This window comes from Centroberyx gerrardi, chromosome 12, assembly GCF_048128805.1.
Source record: "Centroberyx gerrardi isolate f3 chromosome 12, fCenGer3.hap1.cur.20231027, whole genome shotgun sequence".
In the NCBI taxonomy this organism is placed as follows: Eukaryota; Metazoa; Chordata; class Actinopteri; order Beryciformes; family Berycidae; genus Centroberyx; species Centroberyx gerrardi.
In genome coordinates this window covers 22,685,247-22,700,894 of record NC_136008.1, presented here as the reverse complement: position 1 = coordinate 22,700,894, position 15,648 = coordinate 22,685,247, and the positions used below count along the sequence as shown (strand labels likewise).

The 15,648-nt window shown below is 46.7% G+C and overlaps 1 protein-coding gene across 4 annotated transcripts in view; it reads right to left on the bottom strand.

Annotated features, from left to right (window-relative positions):
* Positions 1–15,648, bottom strand: part of vps13b (vacuolar protein sorting 13 homolog B) — a 351,965-nt gene that overhangs the window by 51,616 nt on the left and 284,701 nt on the right. For all 4 annotated transcript variants that reach the window (XR_013506903.1, XM_078287161.1, XM_078287162.1 and 1 more), the window contains exons 42-46: positions 13,201–13,397; positions 11,079–11,260; positions 10,463–10,683; positions 10,144–10,275; positions 4,147–4,308 (exon numbers count right to left, since the gene is read on the bottom strand). Coding sequence is in view for 3 of the 4 variants with exons in the window: in XM_078287161.1 (XP_078143287.1) it covers positions 4,147–4,308; positions 10,144–10,275; positions 10,463–10,683; positions 11,079–11,260; positions 13,201–13,397 (894 nt within the window). In the remaining variant the exon portion in view is untranslated. The remainder of the gene's footprint in view (positions 1–4,146; positions 4,309–10,143; positions 10,276–10,462; positions 10,684–11,078; positions 11,261–13,200; positions 13,398–15,648) is intronic.

Sequence of the window (15,648 nt, the reverse complement as noted above, 5' to 3'; positions counted from 1 at the left end):
TCCCCCATATGCCTCCCTGCTTTAGCTCAAACTGAAACAACAGCAGGCCTGTTCAACTGGTATGGTCTCTCTCTCTCTCTCTCTCTCTCTCTCTCTCTCTCCCCACTCTCTCTCACTGCTCATATACGGCCATAGCACAGTGAGAGCTAAAGATCTAAAGTATGATGGTAAAGCACGGTTGGCCATAATTGTCGGCAAATCCCCTTATCTATAGATCCTTAATGAGCTGCCTGTGCGCCATGACAATAGAGAGATTAGAAGGGAGGTCAAGATAGGGATGCAGACACATTTTTGGCTGTGTTGTCACTATAGTGTTCCCTCAGCCAATCTTAAAGTGTTCAGAGATTCCCTCATCCCTCGCCTGCTTTCCTCTCTTCCTGTCCTCCCCTTTTCTGAAGTAAGCCTGCCCTGTATTTGTCCCCTTATCCCCTCTCGTCCACTCCCTCCAACCCTCCTATTTCTGTGTCCATTCTGCCCTCATCCCTCCTTCTTTCCTCCCTCCCTCCATCTCGCTCTCTTTCCCCATCTCCCTCCACTCAGGATGATCTCATGTCCAGTGAGTGCTCCGGGGATCCGGAGAGAGAAAGGGGGACAGATCACAGCAGCATATTAGTGACTCTGGCTTGTGTGTGTGTGTGTGTGTGTGTGTGTCTGCCTGGGGGACTGGTCAGCTGGGACACACACACCATACCAGAGCCATGAGGACAGACTGATGGCCTGCCTCCTAGACAGGCCCCAGGCCTCCCAGACAAGACAAGATTGGCCATGAACAACATGGGTGGGGAGGTTGTACTTCAGTGTGTGTGTGTGTGTGTGTGTGTGTGTGTGTCTGTTGGGTAAAGTGGGGGACAGTGTTGGGCCAAGGTTGGAACACCTAGACACTGGGACGACAATGAAGAGGGAAAGGGTGAGGAAGACATATGAACCCTAGAAAGATTGACAGTACTAATGGGGGTGTGGAGGGGTGGGGTGTTGAGGGTGCTGAGAGGGTAAAATAAAGGCAGGGGGAGCCAGGCTGCAGACAGGAGAGGGGACAGAACTAATCCAGCACTACTGACTGAGCGATGTGACCATGAATGAAGTGAGTGAATTGGTGGGGGTCAAGGACAAGGCACTGGAGGACACACTAGAACTGGACAAAACCAGAGTAAAGGGGCTAGGTTGGCCAAGGAACAGTCCAGGCCAGGCCAGATGCAGAGCAGGGCTTCAGGGGTAAGACGAGGCCATGAACCCTGATGAGGGGACTGCACTTACTGGGGTGTAACAGAGATGAAAAGGTTGCCTTGCAGCCAGGCTCCAAGACGGAGCAGGATACAGGCAGAGGGAGGCCAGAGGCAGGACAAGCCAGACAAGCGCTAGTGAGCTCAGCCAGCAGGGCCGTGAGCACCAGAGCAGGGGACTGTGCTTAGAGGGATAAAGAAAGGGACAAGGACAGGTCTGGGGAGCTCTGTGCTGTTGTTGGAGAGTCTTGAGAGAAAGGCACAAACGTCCAAGTCAGACCCCGGCGCGGTCCGGGGGCCAGAGACAGTCCAGGTCTACTGAGCTCATTGAGCTAATGGAGGTGAGGGACGAGGCATCGGTGAGAAAGAGAGAACTGGACCAAACCGATGTCTGGGGAATAGTGTACTGCAATGATTTTTAAACTATGGCTCTGAGGCCTGAAATGGGTTTTAGGCCTGTGTCTGGTGGGTCCCTACAGTACATGACACAGTACTTTGCATAGCACTAGCATATCCCAAGAGTGAGTGACTACATGTACTGCGGGACCCGAGCTGAAAGTGTTTATGGATATACTTGGAGGGGTTATTGCACTGGAGAATAGGGAGGTGGCGAGGGAGTAGTGCATGAAGAAGTGGACAGGAACAAGGCTGAGATTTAATTTGACTGGAGCTGAGGCAACATGAAAGTGAGGCTGAAATCTGGGAGACGGACTAGGGTCTGCTGGCTGGAGGGGGCTCAAGGACAAGAATCAATAAAAAGAGGATTAGACACAAATCATCACATGGTGGAGATTCATCTTTCATATGGCCAGCAGTGGGGAACATAATTGTTTTGAAGCACTTTGATGAATTGTTGTTGAGCACAGTTATTCAAACTTAAAGGAAAGAGATCAGAGGGAAAAATCAAATCATGTGAATTGAGTTTGTCAAGTAAAAATAACCACTGCATTCTAGGCTGCTTTGCCAACATCGTGGCCTGGTTGAGGAGGTGGTGGTGATGGTGTCGGAGGGGTATCCAAGGATGAGGTAGGGAAGAATGAGTGTGTGTGTGTGTGTAGGGAGGGGACTATGGAAGGAAAAGAGCAGTACTGGTAGATGAGGGAGATGAGGGCAGGACTGGTTGGTGGGAGCAAAGCTTAAATTTTTGGGGATAAAAGTGTACAGATGTACGTTGGGCAGTGGAGAAGCAGCCCGGGAATGTGGGGTGTGGAGCTTGGGATTTGGGGAGACATTCATGGGGCATGGGTGGGAGAGTGAGGACAAATGAGAACGGAAAATGTTGAGAGAGGTCTGAGGCTGTGAGGGGAGATGAAAGCAGGATGTAGGAGAAGGTGGTGGAGGAAATGAGGGAATGTAGGCAGTGGGATTGTGGGAGGAAAGGGAGGTTTGGGGAGAAGAGACGGGATGGGTGACGAGGGCAGATGATGGCAAGTGGGTGAGAGGTTTGGGGCTGAGGGAAGGTGGTGGGGTTGAAAGGGGCTTAGGTTGAAGGTGAGGTGAGTATGGGATGTGGGGAGATTCCTAGGGGGAGAGGGGAGGCCTGGAGAATGATGGTTCATGACGACCAGAGTTGTTTTAGACAACCCTAGGCATCGTGGGACTTTAGTCAAACAGCAGGAACACTTAAAACCTGGTCTGGACACTGATTCCTAAGAGCTACAAAAACACACAAAAACACAAGGGCAGGGCCGAGTTACCATTGCAGAAATACAAGCCCTTCTCTTATCGGTTTCACTATTTTCATAACCCTCAAATGTAATTAGGTATGTGTGCTACAACTAGCTATGAGGCTGACACATTGGCAGGCATTTTATCACCAAGTTCACTAAGTTTTAAACGCTTAGTCTTTTTTGGCAAAGTCGCACTATTTCTTATTTATCTAGTTTCACAAATCATGTTCATCTTGAGAACACATATTTCATATACCACAAATACATGATGGAATAACACATGACAGAACCATCCTGGAATCACATTCTTCATCGATGATGACATCTGGCCCATTCGGACAATTTTTCTTCCAAAACATCCCTGAAAACACAGAGGTCATTTTGACTCACTGGTAAAGTGAGATGTGGTATTTGTTGCTCCGATATGCCAGATTGCTGCTTTGTAAGTGTGTGTTCATGTGCGTGTGTGTATGTGTGTGTGTCCGAGAGTGAGGTAAGAGCACAGATTAACCGTGGTCGATGATTAATACAACTTGACTTACTGACTTACTGCGAGCAATTATGGCCATGTCTTTTCTCAAGCTCGACTTTCTCACACTCGCCGCGGAACACATGGGGGTCCTGAAACATGTGCGCACCAAACACACACACACACACATGCCGCAGATCGCCAGCCCACCCTCCGCTCAACCTCAAAACCGCGAAGGGTTAAATATAATCAATCTTCTTTAACAATGCTGTCAGGGCACTGTCAGAGAGCGCTGACAGAGACACACAGATAGTGGCCGCACGCTGATGACGGTGTGTATGTGTTTCTGATGTGTGTGTGTGTAGGCACAGCATTTGTGTTCAGGTCTGAATGTGTATGCATGTGTATGTTAATGCTATTCTCTATATCTATACATCTGTGTGTGTGTGTGCATGCAATACGTGTGCATCTGGGTCTGAATGAGAGTTGTATGTTTGAAAGAGTGTGTTTGTGTGTGTACAAGTGCATGCATATACAATATGTGTGTTATGTTTGCATGCATGTGTGTGCTAATGCTCTACTCTGTATATGTATATGTGTGTGCATGTCTGTGTGTGTACATATAAGTTTGTGTTCAGGTCTTAATGCATATATATGTGTAAGCTTGTGTAAACTTATGGTAAGTGTGTGTGTGTATCTCTTCCAACTCTAACCACAACCACAGGGCTGAGGGCCATGAGTTGTTTCCCAACCTGTGTGTGTGTGTGTGTGTGTGTGTGTGTGCTACCTGAGGCGACTTGTGGGATCTCCAGCTGTACTGGTGGCTGTGGAGGCTGGCCAGCAGCACGTTCTCATCCGTGTCCACCTGGCCGAAGCGCAGCGTCTCGTGGGTGTCGTTGCAGATCACGTAGTGGCTGTAGACCAGCTCCTCAGCCTCCGAGTTCCCATTCTGAGAGAGAATGGGGTGGTGGGGGAGGGGAGGGGGGTGGGGGGTGGATGGATGGATGGAGAGAAGGAGTAAGGAGAGATGAGGGTGGGGGAATAGAGAGAGACCTTGTGAGTTAAAGAGCTGGCGAGTACTTCCAGGTGTGTGTGTTTACTGTGTATGTGTATATGTACAGTATATGTGTACTGTGTGTGTGTGCATGCGCATATGCATGTGTCAATCTTAGTGTGTGTGCGCGATCTCCAGTAAGTGCAGATCCTTGTGGGCAGCTGTCGGCCAGTGGGAGGGCGAGATGAGTGACATCATCCCTGGGAGCAACACAACCTCAACAGGGGAGTGAATCATATCACAGCCTGACAGCCATCCAGGGCGGCTCGGACCGGGCTGTGGGGCCAAATCTACCCCCTGGTCCCGCACAAAAACCTCCAGGAGGCCTCTCTCCTCGGCGGACCCTGGACTTTTTCACGTCAGCTCCGATTACAGTCACATCTCTTTCCTGAAGCGGCTGAATGTTTTCCTCGCTCCCTGCGATAAACGGGCTCAGAGATGTCAGCGCGTTTCAAATGGCAACTCTGTTTGTGTGTGTTTTTCTCAGCGCTTGAAGCAGCTTGGGCCACTAAGTAGGCATTCCTGTTAGTAAGAGTCATCAATATATTGCGGTTTGTAAGGAGAAAACAATATGGTGAAGTTTGGCCCACCTACAGCAACGGGTCAGTGAGAAAGCTTCACAGAAAACTCAAGTCATGCGAGTCGAACAGGGATGCTGTCCACTCATACGTCACCTTGCATGCAAGAGAGGAGAGCTCACTGGCCTGCTATTGAAAACACTGGGTAACAGGGAGAGGGGTGTGCGTCAAGTCTCCCGCAATCAGAAATTCAAGTACACAATTTCAAAACAGCACATGTATGTGAGTTAGACAGTGAGGGTGTGTGGGTGCGAGTGTGCGTGTGTATGTGTTTCACTTGAGCTCTTTCCAAAGGCTCTTGGGCCCTGATGGGATCTCTCCTGCGCGCCCCTCCCCGCCTCTAGACGCGCATGACTGTGGTTCCAACAGCTTCTCAATAACTACTCAGCTATCCCAACAAAGAGGGACCCCGGCCTGCTGTATACTTTTAAATAGCAGGGGGGGGAATAGGGCTGATGGTTAAAAGAGGCTGGCAGTAAAAGCTCTGAGTCTGACTGCCAAGCACGTTCCGGGTCCTGGGGTTGTTGATGCTATTGAAAACGGATGGGAAAGTTTACACCATTAAAAGAACTCTTGATGATAGATGAGAGAGAGAGAGAAAGAGAAGAAGAGAGAGAGAGACATATAGATTGGACAGCTGCGACTGCGGGTTCAAATCCATTTCCAGTTTTATAGCGGAACACTATCTGTGCTCCCCTTCGAATGTGACACTGCGATTTACAAACTTCCTGCTGCCATCTTTAAGATGCCATTGCTAAGCCCCGTCTTTGATGGTATCGCCTTTCAGCTCCGATTCATTAGGCAACATGATACAGACATCAGAAAAGCTTCCTCCAATAATCATAATCACTCTCTGTCTACCCGGGGGCTTCATGTGGGCAAATATTAAGACAAAGATATTTAGACAGTGAAAACGCAACCTTCTTGTTAAAAAGCACAAGATGACAGCTTCTCCTTCAGACACAGCACTACCAGGAATCAAAGTATCCACTTCCCTAATCCACCCAGATTGCATTACTTCAGTTTTCACAGAGTCTAGCCCAGAGTGGCACATATAAATGACAAGGTACAGTAAAATGTCTGGAATACAGACTGTAAATAATGACACCCACTCAAGAGAAATACACATGAAACAGGATAACGTGGAGGAGGAGGAGTCGCGGCGACAGAGAAACCTGTAAAAGGGACATAATGAAACAATATTCGGATCTAAAAACACCTATATTCCTCCATACGTGACCCTAGCCCACACATCTGCTGCGACCAGGAACACGATCTCCTTATCCTTATCACTGTCTTTCCGGGCGTAGCGGAATCATTCAAACATGGTAAGAAAGGGGAGAAAAAAAAGAAACAGAAGAAACAGGAGGAAATTCCTGTTGTCTCAGTTGCACATGTAACGGCCTGCGAGTGTACTGTGAGAACGCGGAGTGTGTAAATACTACTGGGCTTTCGTGTGGCTTTCCACTAAAGCCACTTCCCTGGGGTTAGGGGCTGGGGGGAGCAAAGACTGAAGCTGGGGCTGGGGACCGACGATTGAAAATGGAGGCATGGGGCCTGAGGTTAGAGTGGTGGGGGGCTGAGGTTGGGACCGTTTGGGGCTGTCGAGTACAAGGATAAGGACTTAAAAAAAAAAAAAAACACCCTAATTTGCCATTCCATATAAAATGTTCTTCATCTGGTCGAACTGAGAAAGCCTTTAAGAAAAGAGTATGACTAGGGATTTTCACCCCAATGTTCTTTCAGTTTTGTATGGGACAGCGTAATTGTGGCTAAATTTGAGAAAAATTGTAGTATCTACCTGGCTTTAGAACTGGAAGGAAGGATTTGATTTAAGACTGGAGCCGAGGGAAAGCACCGCAGTGGAGGAGTGGATGACTGAGGAGGTGGGAGGCTGGCTTGAGGATGGCCACAGTATTAGAATGGATAGAAAGTATATTAAAGTCAACATTATTAGGCGACCATTTGGATCAGTATACTTATGATGACCGCCACAGAAGTTTGGGTGATGCTGTCATCGAAATAAGAATTAGTTTGGTTTATGAGATTTAGAGTTGATGTGTTACCATGACAAATACTGTATATTAGACTGTATTGTAGCTGTACGAACAGAAATGACCATCATATACCAGGAAGTCTTTTCTATCTATCTAATGCTGTGGGTCTGGAACTGTTCCAGCCATTCTGGTTGCGGTGGTGTGGTATGACCATGCCTGGGTTCTGGGGCTTTCATTTTGCGGTAGTTGAGGAATCTTCTCCACGGTTCAATGCCGACCCTGCGCGCCACATCACAACAGGCCTGCCTGCCAGCCTTGACACCAGGAAACATGAAAATCACTGCAACAATTACACACGTTAGGACACATCCTTCTGTTGCGGAAGGACAGAGCCTGTTAACGTTTCCAACTGCCCCTGATTACGTTTTCAATCAGGATCAAGTGGATTTTTTTTCTCGCCCCAAAGATGTAGTTCAAGTGTTTGTGGGGGTTTGATCGTACATACGTGTGTGTGTGTGTCTTTGCATGTATGTACAATATGTGTGTGCGTGTGCAGAATCCAGGCCTCTACCAGATCAAAGATACATTTCAGATGAGCAGGGCAGGCCTTCACATTTGTCTCCGCAGTGCACCACACCACCACAGACAGCTTGTGCTTAATCGCACCCATACAAGGTTTTCTCCCCACGTACAAGGTTTACTTTCAGTGAAACAGAACGCTGGAATGTTCCGTGGGCGCCGCGTTCACAACTTCCTCTGAAGTGAGCCAAATGTTTAACAAGAGCGTTTCCTAATGGATCAGCTTTTCGTACTTGCTCTCCCTCTCTACCCCTCGCTCCAGAACTATCGTACCCACATGCAGCTCGTTCACCTTATAATTATGGTGTGTTTTTCCCCCTCCTGTTCTGCAGAGTGGTGAATGCTGGAGGTAGTTAAACGATTCTATACTAGTTACAAGGCTGCTGCTGTTTACACCAACTCAAGACAATTCGGCAGGCTCGATCACTTTATGAATCAAGCCCATACCGATGAATATGTTAATGCTGCCAACATGCTTTGTGTTTCTGAGTATGTCTGTGTTTACAGCCGTTTCTGTGTATGAGTGTAGAATGGTATTCTGTATCTGGATAGTGTGTCTGGGTATGTGTGTGTTTGTGCGTGTGTACTGTATGCCTCTGCTTTGAGCCTCTTGCCATCGGGCAATCAATGGCATACAAAAAGCCAAACATATCACCCAATCAGTATCAGAAAAAGCCTGGCCTAACAGCTTACGACCAACCAATAACCTAACAAGTCATGCTTGGCATGTTGGGTAAAACCTGCCATGGATACCGACGTGTCCAAAACACTCCAGTAAAGCTGGAATGTGACCTTTCAATACAGCACCACCAACGCTCTAAAGTCTTATTTATGGCTAATTTAACCAGCAGAAATAGGGAACATTCACTGGCTATACTGTGCTGAATGATGCAATGATGAAGCCAAGGGTCAAATATGACCCATCATCAAACACGGTCTATTAAGAGCTTTTGATGAGTCAATGATGCCACTGAGTGAAAACAAAGGTATTAAACCACTAGCCAGTACAATCATTTCGTAATTCCTAGTAGATTTTCTATACAGCTCGTTTAATTTTATTTTCCACAGGTAAAACACCACAGCTGTTCCTAGAAAAACACAGTCTATTATTTCTCTCACCTGGCAGAGTGTGTCTGTGTGCGTGCATGTAAAATCATAAGAGTACCTCAAGTCTCCAGAGGCCAGTATATGAGTCAGCACAGCCACAGCTGAGCTGAGCAGGGCCGTGATAGGGCACACTGAGCCAGGCAGGCCAGGGTGTGTGCATGTGTGTGTGTGTGTGTGTAGTAGAAGACTAGTGGGTGGGGGACTAGGGCCAGATGAGGTCTTGGCAGGTGTCACTGCTCAAGTTTTACCATATTTTCATGGGCATCACTTCACACACAAACATGCTGGCTACCAGAGGCAGTGCTGAGAGCTGAGAACTGAGAGATGACGAGGACCATAGCACTAGAAGCCCAAGAAAAGACGTACTGTGGCCTCTCAGGCTGAATGTACATTAAACTCAAAAGGCAGGTCCGTCCTGCAAATTATATTTCTATTGTCACAGAACCAAAAACATGCTTGTGAAATGTCTAGGTTGTTGCATGTTTGTTTAGCTTATTCTCCATCAGGGACAATGATTGTCTTTCCGCACATTCTGTAAATGCCCATAAATCTTTCAAGATTGACTGATTTACTGGCCAAAGTGTGGGGACAAAAAATCTAAAGTCCAGAAATTGGATGTTGAGGTACTAGCTAACAATGAGCTCCATTAAACCATAAAACCTGGAACTCTAAAAGACTAAATTACATACTGTAACCCCCTTGCTCCTAATGTAATAGCCATATCCAAGGGTAAAATGAAGGCAATCAAACAACATGGCAACTCCGTTGTAATCTGAAATTACTGACTGCATCCCACTAGTTAAATGTAGATTTTAGGAAAGATGTGGGGGCGGGGGGGGGGGGGGGGGAGTTTGAACAAGTCACTCTCTGGCCATATTACCTCAAATGCTAAGTGTTAAAGGAATGTAAAGGGATCGAATCAACACTTCTATTATAGCGCATTGTCATGCCATGCTGACTAGCAATCAGATTCCTATCGATTTCCCCTACATATTAAAGGTATATTAAAAAGCCAACCTTTTGCTGTTCCTTTTCTGCTAAAAATACATATCTAGTTTATGACGTATGAGTGAGTTCCAATAGTATCTTTTCCTTGCATATATCTTCAGAATGTGCCGTAATATCCTCATTTTTTAATGGTTATAACCCATAAAGGTTAATGTGTGCTCTCAGAGTCGTCAACGCCCCATCCATGCAAATCAAACTCCACTGGCAATGTTTCCGCCTACGCTTCTCTACAAGCCAGGGAAAAGTTGCCTTTGTATGCTTTCTTTTAAGGGATCAGCTTTCCTAGTCCTAACATTAGCCGTAAGTGGGGAGATTGAAAAACAGGACCGTATCTAAGGACAACTTCAGCCAACATGTGGCCAAGCACTATGAACCCAGGCTCATTTAACTTTACAGGACACCCATTTTATATCAGAAAGTATGAAAAGCATGTATGTTGCTGACTCTACCCCCTCTCTCACCTGTTGCCAGCTGTGCAGGGCAGTGTCCAGGGTGTGGATGGCATACTGGCTGATATTGAGGAACACCGGGTCCACAAACACATTCCCATCCAGCACGGTGCTCTGGGGGCAGCAGGTGGCCGCAGCCTGGCCCTGGGACAGATAGGAAAACAGAAGGTTACATTAAGACTAATGTTATTACTGTAAATTTGGTTACACATCTGGTTGAAAGAGGGAAGTTATTTTCACTTCCTGATCAGCGAATCTACCAATAAAAATATTTGGATAAATATATCAGCCCTTGTAGAGATATGAATAGCTCTCATAGCTATAACCCCACCTGCAGTATGACAGGCTGCAGGAGCTGAAGGAGCGTTAGGTTTCGGTACTCCAGCAGCCTGCAGTCCAGTTGGGTGGAAAAGCTGAACTCCTGACAGAGGCGCGCTCCGCTGCTCCACTGGCGTAGGAAGACCCGCGGCTCCTGAGCACCGACCACCATGAACTCCTGCTCCTGAGGCAACTTCCTGTCTGGCAGGAAGGGTCGAAGACGTCGAGATGGAACTGGAGGAGCGAGAGACAGCATTTGTATTTAAATGAGACTGCACTGTAAGAGATATTTGATCCAAGATATGACAATGACAATTCAAATTTCTTTCAGGGTAATGATTTGCTGAGCGTGGGTGTGGAGGGGAGTGATTATGAGATGCCAGAACCTACTGTTGAGCCTTGTAGAAGTGCTGTGGGTCTAATTAAAATTCTGTAATGGTTCCCACTTCATAACCCAAATTACATACCCACTCTCACCCACCCCCCTACTTCCAAGCCAGGATACTGTCGCCCCTACAAAAAACAGTTAATACCATTCAACTGCTACTTGGAGGAGAGTTCCTCCTTGGGTTGAATCCTTTCCTTTGCCCATGCAATATGACTTTGTGACTGTGTATTCTGTCTCCTACCTGTGCCCAGCTGTTCTAGGTGGTGGCAGAGGTGAACCTCCATCTGAGCCAGCTGCAGGGAGACGCCCAGGGAGGGGACGAACCAGGGGGCGAAGCAGGAGTCCACACGGGTGCAGGCCGCCAGCGCCGTGGGAGACACCAGCTGATCGCAGGGTAGCTGGGAACCAGACTCACTATCCGAACTGGAAGAGAGGAGATCCAGCAGACAAATAAATATTTACAGATGAAGAGGTTGTATTCTTTACTGTGAATGATAAAAGTGCAAAAAAACCCACAAACTTGAATAAGAACCGAAGCACCCTAGCACAATATTTCATATGGCAAACATACTGGAGCAAAAATGAGTAATAGACCAACATGATTCGGCTTCTGACAGTCTTGAGGGTAAAACAAGCAAACAGTCATTGATTTTCTATCACCCCTTGCTTGTTTTCTAATATCAAGGGTATAGGCAGAGCTGTGGAATAACAGCCACAAAGATTCCACTCGCTAATTAAAATAGTCTGATTCATATTTGTGGCTGAACGCTTTTGTCTTCTGTCCAGTGTTTCAAAACTGTGAATTCCTCGTCAGAAATCTACAGTTAAACAAACACTACAATTTCTAAGAGAAAAAAGGAATGAACAGAGACAACAACGTGCAGAGGGCCTCCTCGCCATCCGGGGCTATGAGTCTAGGTAGACTGTTACTGCTGCGGTTTCCAGGAGACCCTCTCCATGGACATTAATTGCATGTCATGGTTGATGATGGTGAATGGAAGGTAATTGAAGTGAATGACCATTTGCTCTGTAATTTGCTGCTACCATGATCCACCATAAAAACTCCAGGAGGAAACGCTCAAGACCCGAAAAACGCTGGTGCAGCAGAGCGCTCCTTAAAAAGATAAGCATCATATGTTGACAATTTTCATTACTTCCAGTTGGCAGGGCAGCCAAGTTATTTTTCTGGTGGAAACTGAAGTAAGGCAGATGAAACGAGCGAGTAAGGAAAGGGGAATCAATTTTGATCAAAAAGGACAAATAATTTAAACATAAAGGAAATGTAGTGTTTGGAGTATGATTATAATGAAACGCAGATGTATATTTTGCTTTACACTGGATCTGGTACTGTAGAGGTTTTTTTTTCTGTTTCTTCTCTTACATGTTTTCTTATTCCTCCCATTCTGCTCCTCTGGAGCTCGCTAAGCCACACAGAATGTGGGCTTGGCAGTTCTCTTCCACTAAAAGTTCCCTAAACCCCGGGAGGAAGTGAGACGGGGAGCGAGAGGGAGAGAGAGAGAGAGAGAGAGACAGAGAGAGGGAAAGAGAGAGAGAGAGAGAGAGAGAGAGAGAGAGAGAGAGACAGAGAGAGGGAAAGAGAGAGAGAGAGAGAGAGAGCAACTGACAATGAGTAAGAGAGAATGAGAAAGGCAAAGAGAGAAATGAAAAATGGGTGAAGTAGGGGGATGCCGGGTGAGAGACATGACAGAGAAGAAGAGAGGAGGCAGGGGTAGCGAGAGCAGGGGAGTAAAAAACATGCTCTTTGAGGTGTTACAGTGCTTGGCAGGCCCGGTCCAACCCGTCCCGTCCCGTCCCAACTCAACCCAGCCCAGCCCAGGCCAGGCCAGGCCCAGGAACGTATGAGCCAACCCAAAGGGGGCTTTTACTCTCCTTGGTTCCCGTGAGCTTCCCCCCGATTAGATACACTCAAGGTAAGCAGGAAGGAATCCGGATGGGCCCTGACAGGCACTTGGTGTGCTGGGAAATCTCATTAGGCCAATCTGAACGCCTTCCAAGCCCGCTCCCTGCTCCTGCACACCAGATGTGGGGCGAGGGACACACTGCTAGCTCTTTGTGCTCAGCGGCCGGGGTGCGCTCTCTCTCTCTGCTTTGCCTCACACTGGATGACACACATACTGTAGGTCCACACACACACGCACATATATCCAGGTGTACGCACACACACGCCCTGGCACATAAGCACGCATGTACACACACGTAAACAGCATAGAACATACACAACAGTCCACGATGAAACACATAAATTGTTTAGTCCCAGTCTCTGATTTCTGCTCTCTCTCCTGCATTATTCAGGACGCACACACATACACACATATGCAAAGTCAGACACCTCTCTCTCTCACCTCTGCTCATCTCCTCCCTCTCCATTATTATTGAGTACTATCCTCCAGAGGTCTGAGGCCACCAGTTCCTTCTGCTGGTTGGTGAGACTGAGGCTGGGCAGCTGCAGCTGGCAGGCACTGCTCTCTGACAGGCTGAACTCCCGGTAGGGAACAAAGGCCTGCTGGAGCTCATCCCAGTACTCTAGGCTGCATGGCACCTGGAAGGAAAGAAACAGGACACAACTTAAATATTTTAACCTAAAATATGTTTTTTAGGGATTTTTTTTTGGGATAGTGGGGTCACATAGAGTGAAGATTAGAAGAAGATTAGTATCCTTCAACCATGGTTAAAAAACCCCAATACTTTTCTAATATAAAGTCACGCATGATAAAATGAACGGGACCAAGGCCGCTTGGCACGCTTGTCACTACTCGAAGATGAAAAGTACCTGTAAGGTCAGAGGCTGCATATAATATAAAAGAAACATTAGTCTAAAAAAAGTTTTGTTTCTTTTCTTCTGTACTTTTGTTATTTGGTGTGCAAACATATTAGGAATGACGGACAATGCCATAGAGGACAAACGGTCATCCCTATACTCTCGGCTGCACTGCACAGCATCTGGAGGAAAACAAAATACAACAAATAGAAAAGTATTAAATGTGGGTGTAGTAGCCTAATGCTTGGAGAGGCGATCTTGTGAATGGATGATTGCTGGTGCAAATCCCTGGAACAGCTCATAAAATCTGTGCAGGTTAATCAAACAAACTCTCTCCCCTCCCTCAACTAGAGTCAAACTGCTTCTGAACAACTCAACTCCCTCTGCTCAATAGCCAATAGCGTAAGACTGGTGACGTTTTTTTGTTTTGTTTTTCATCCATATGAGGAAAGGCAACGTGGGATGAAAGAGGAAGAAGCTGGAGTGATCCTGGAGGTGTCCCCGGCTGGATTCCAGCATCCACTTACAGAACACATGTGTGATTATTGAGCAGGAAGGACGATCACCACTACTTCACCCTTCCTTCCTTTCTTCCTTCCTACCATACAGCCAGCTAGTATTTGCTGACAACCATTAAACAAAGACCATAATGATCACAGCTAGTTGCTCTCTTTCTTTGGCCGGGCTAGTGTTCCCAGAGAGCTTGGAGAGAAAAGCCTTCAGTGCATCCCACCTCGCTGTTAAGTACTGTTAACTCCTGTTGTGAGACCCCCCCCTCCTCTGTTGTCCTCCTGACAGCCTCGCCAGATGCTCTGGTTGACACTATAAAGTTGATGTTTTTTTGTACTTCAGCCTGCTGTATTCCCATTAGCTTATTGGTAGTGCCAGTACTCCTGTAAGGCTTTGTCGGAAACTGTTTGTGCAACATGATGAAAGTTTCAAACACCTCAGCCAGTGCAATGTGAGAGAAAGTGCTGCTTTCACAGTCAGGCAGTCAGGCATATACACATATGTTTCTTGATGCCTTCATCAGGACTTAACCCAAAGTAAGGGACTGCATAACCCATGTGTCCTATGCATTCCTTTGGGTTACCTTATGCAGTTACCCAGAGACCTCTATCTAGTGAATTTGTACTGAAATAGTTCCTCAAAAACATAATGGTTAGGTTCTGCCCCCTTGTCACTCAATCAGCAAGATGCTTATGGTAATGCTTTTTATGCTAAAAAGATCCAAATTATATTTTCTGTATCCCCCAGTTACTCATTACTTTAAGTCTACAACACAACAGAAAGCCTGTTACTGGATGCTATTGTTTACCCCGAATACTCATCAGCAAGATGCCAGAGGATTTCTACATGTATTGCTTTGTTGTTGTACAAAAGATACCGTTTTCTACCAGTGGATCCCACGGTCGCTCCTCACTTAAGCCAAGGGCTTTGCTCCAACAAATCAGCCAGCATTTTACTGGAAGCTATCGTATCCCCCACTTAGCTTGCTCATCAGCTAGACACTAGAGGATATCATACTATTGTATCACTCAGTTGCTCATCGCTTCAACTTGTGGCTCCAAAGAAACAGATAGCAATTACACCATTGTATCCCCCTCATTGTAGCCCTTATTACTCATCAGCTGCAGGGTTACTGTAAGGCTTTGTTATTGCACAACAGGTACTACTTCAGCCTGGTGTATCCCCCAGTTACTCATCAAGTATTAAACGACTGCAGTGGTCTGCTAATCATCAAGTGCTTTGATACTTCACTGAGTCCTTCTAGACTCGGGGAATCCCTGCCTTGCAAAAGCAATGAGCGAGTGAGTTTTTATGGTGTCTGCATTACTTGCAACCTTGACTTTTACTCATTTCAGACAAACCAATCTTTAATTTCTTGTCTAGTCGGAAAAAACGACAACAGTTCAACCACAGACCACCAGCGCAGCCAGAGGACAACTCATCTCCATAACAACATGCATGACCACAGCATAACTTAACACTAGGCAACTTTACACTACGAGACGGCCATAAACGTCGAAGT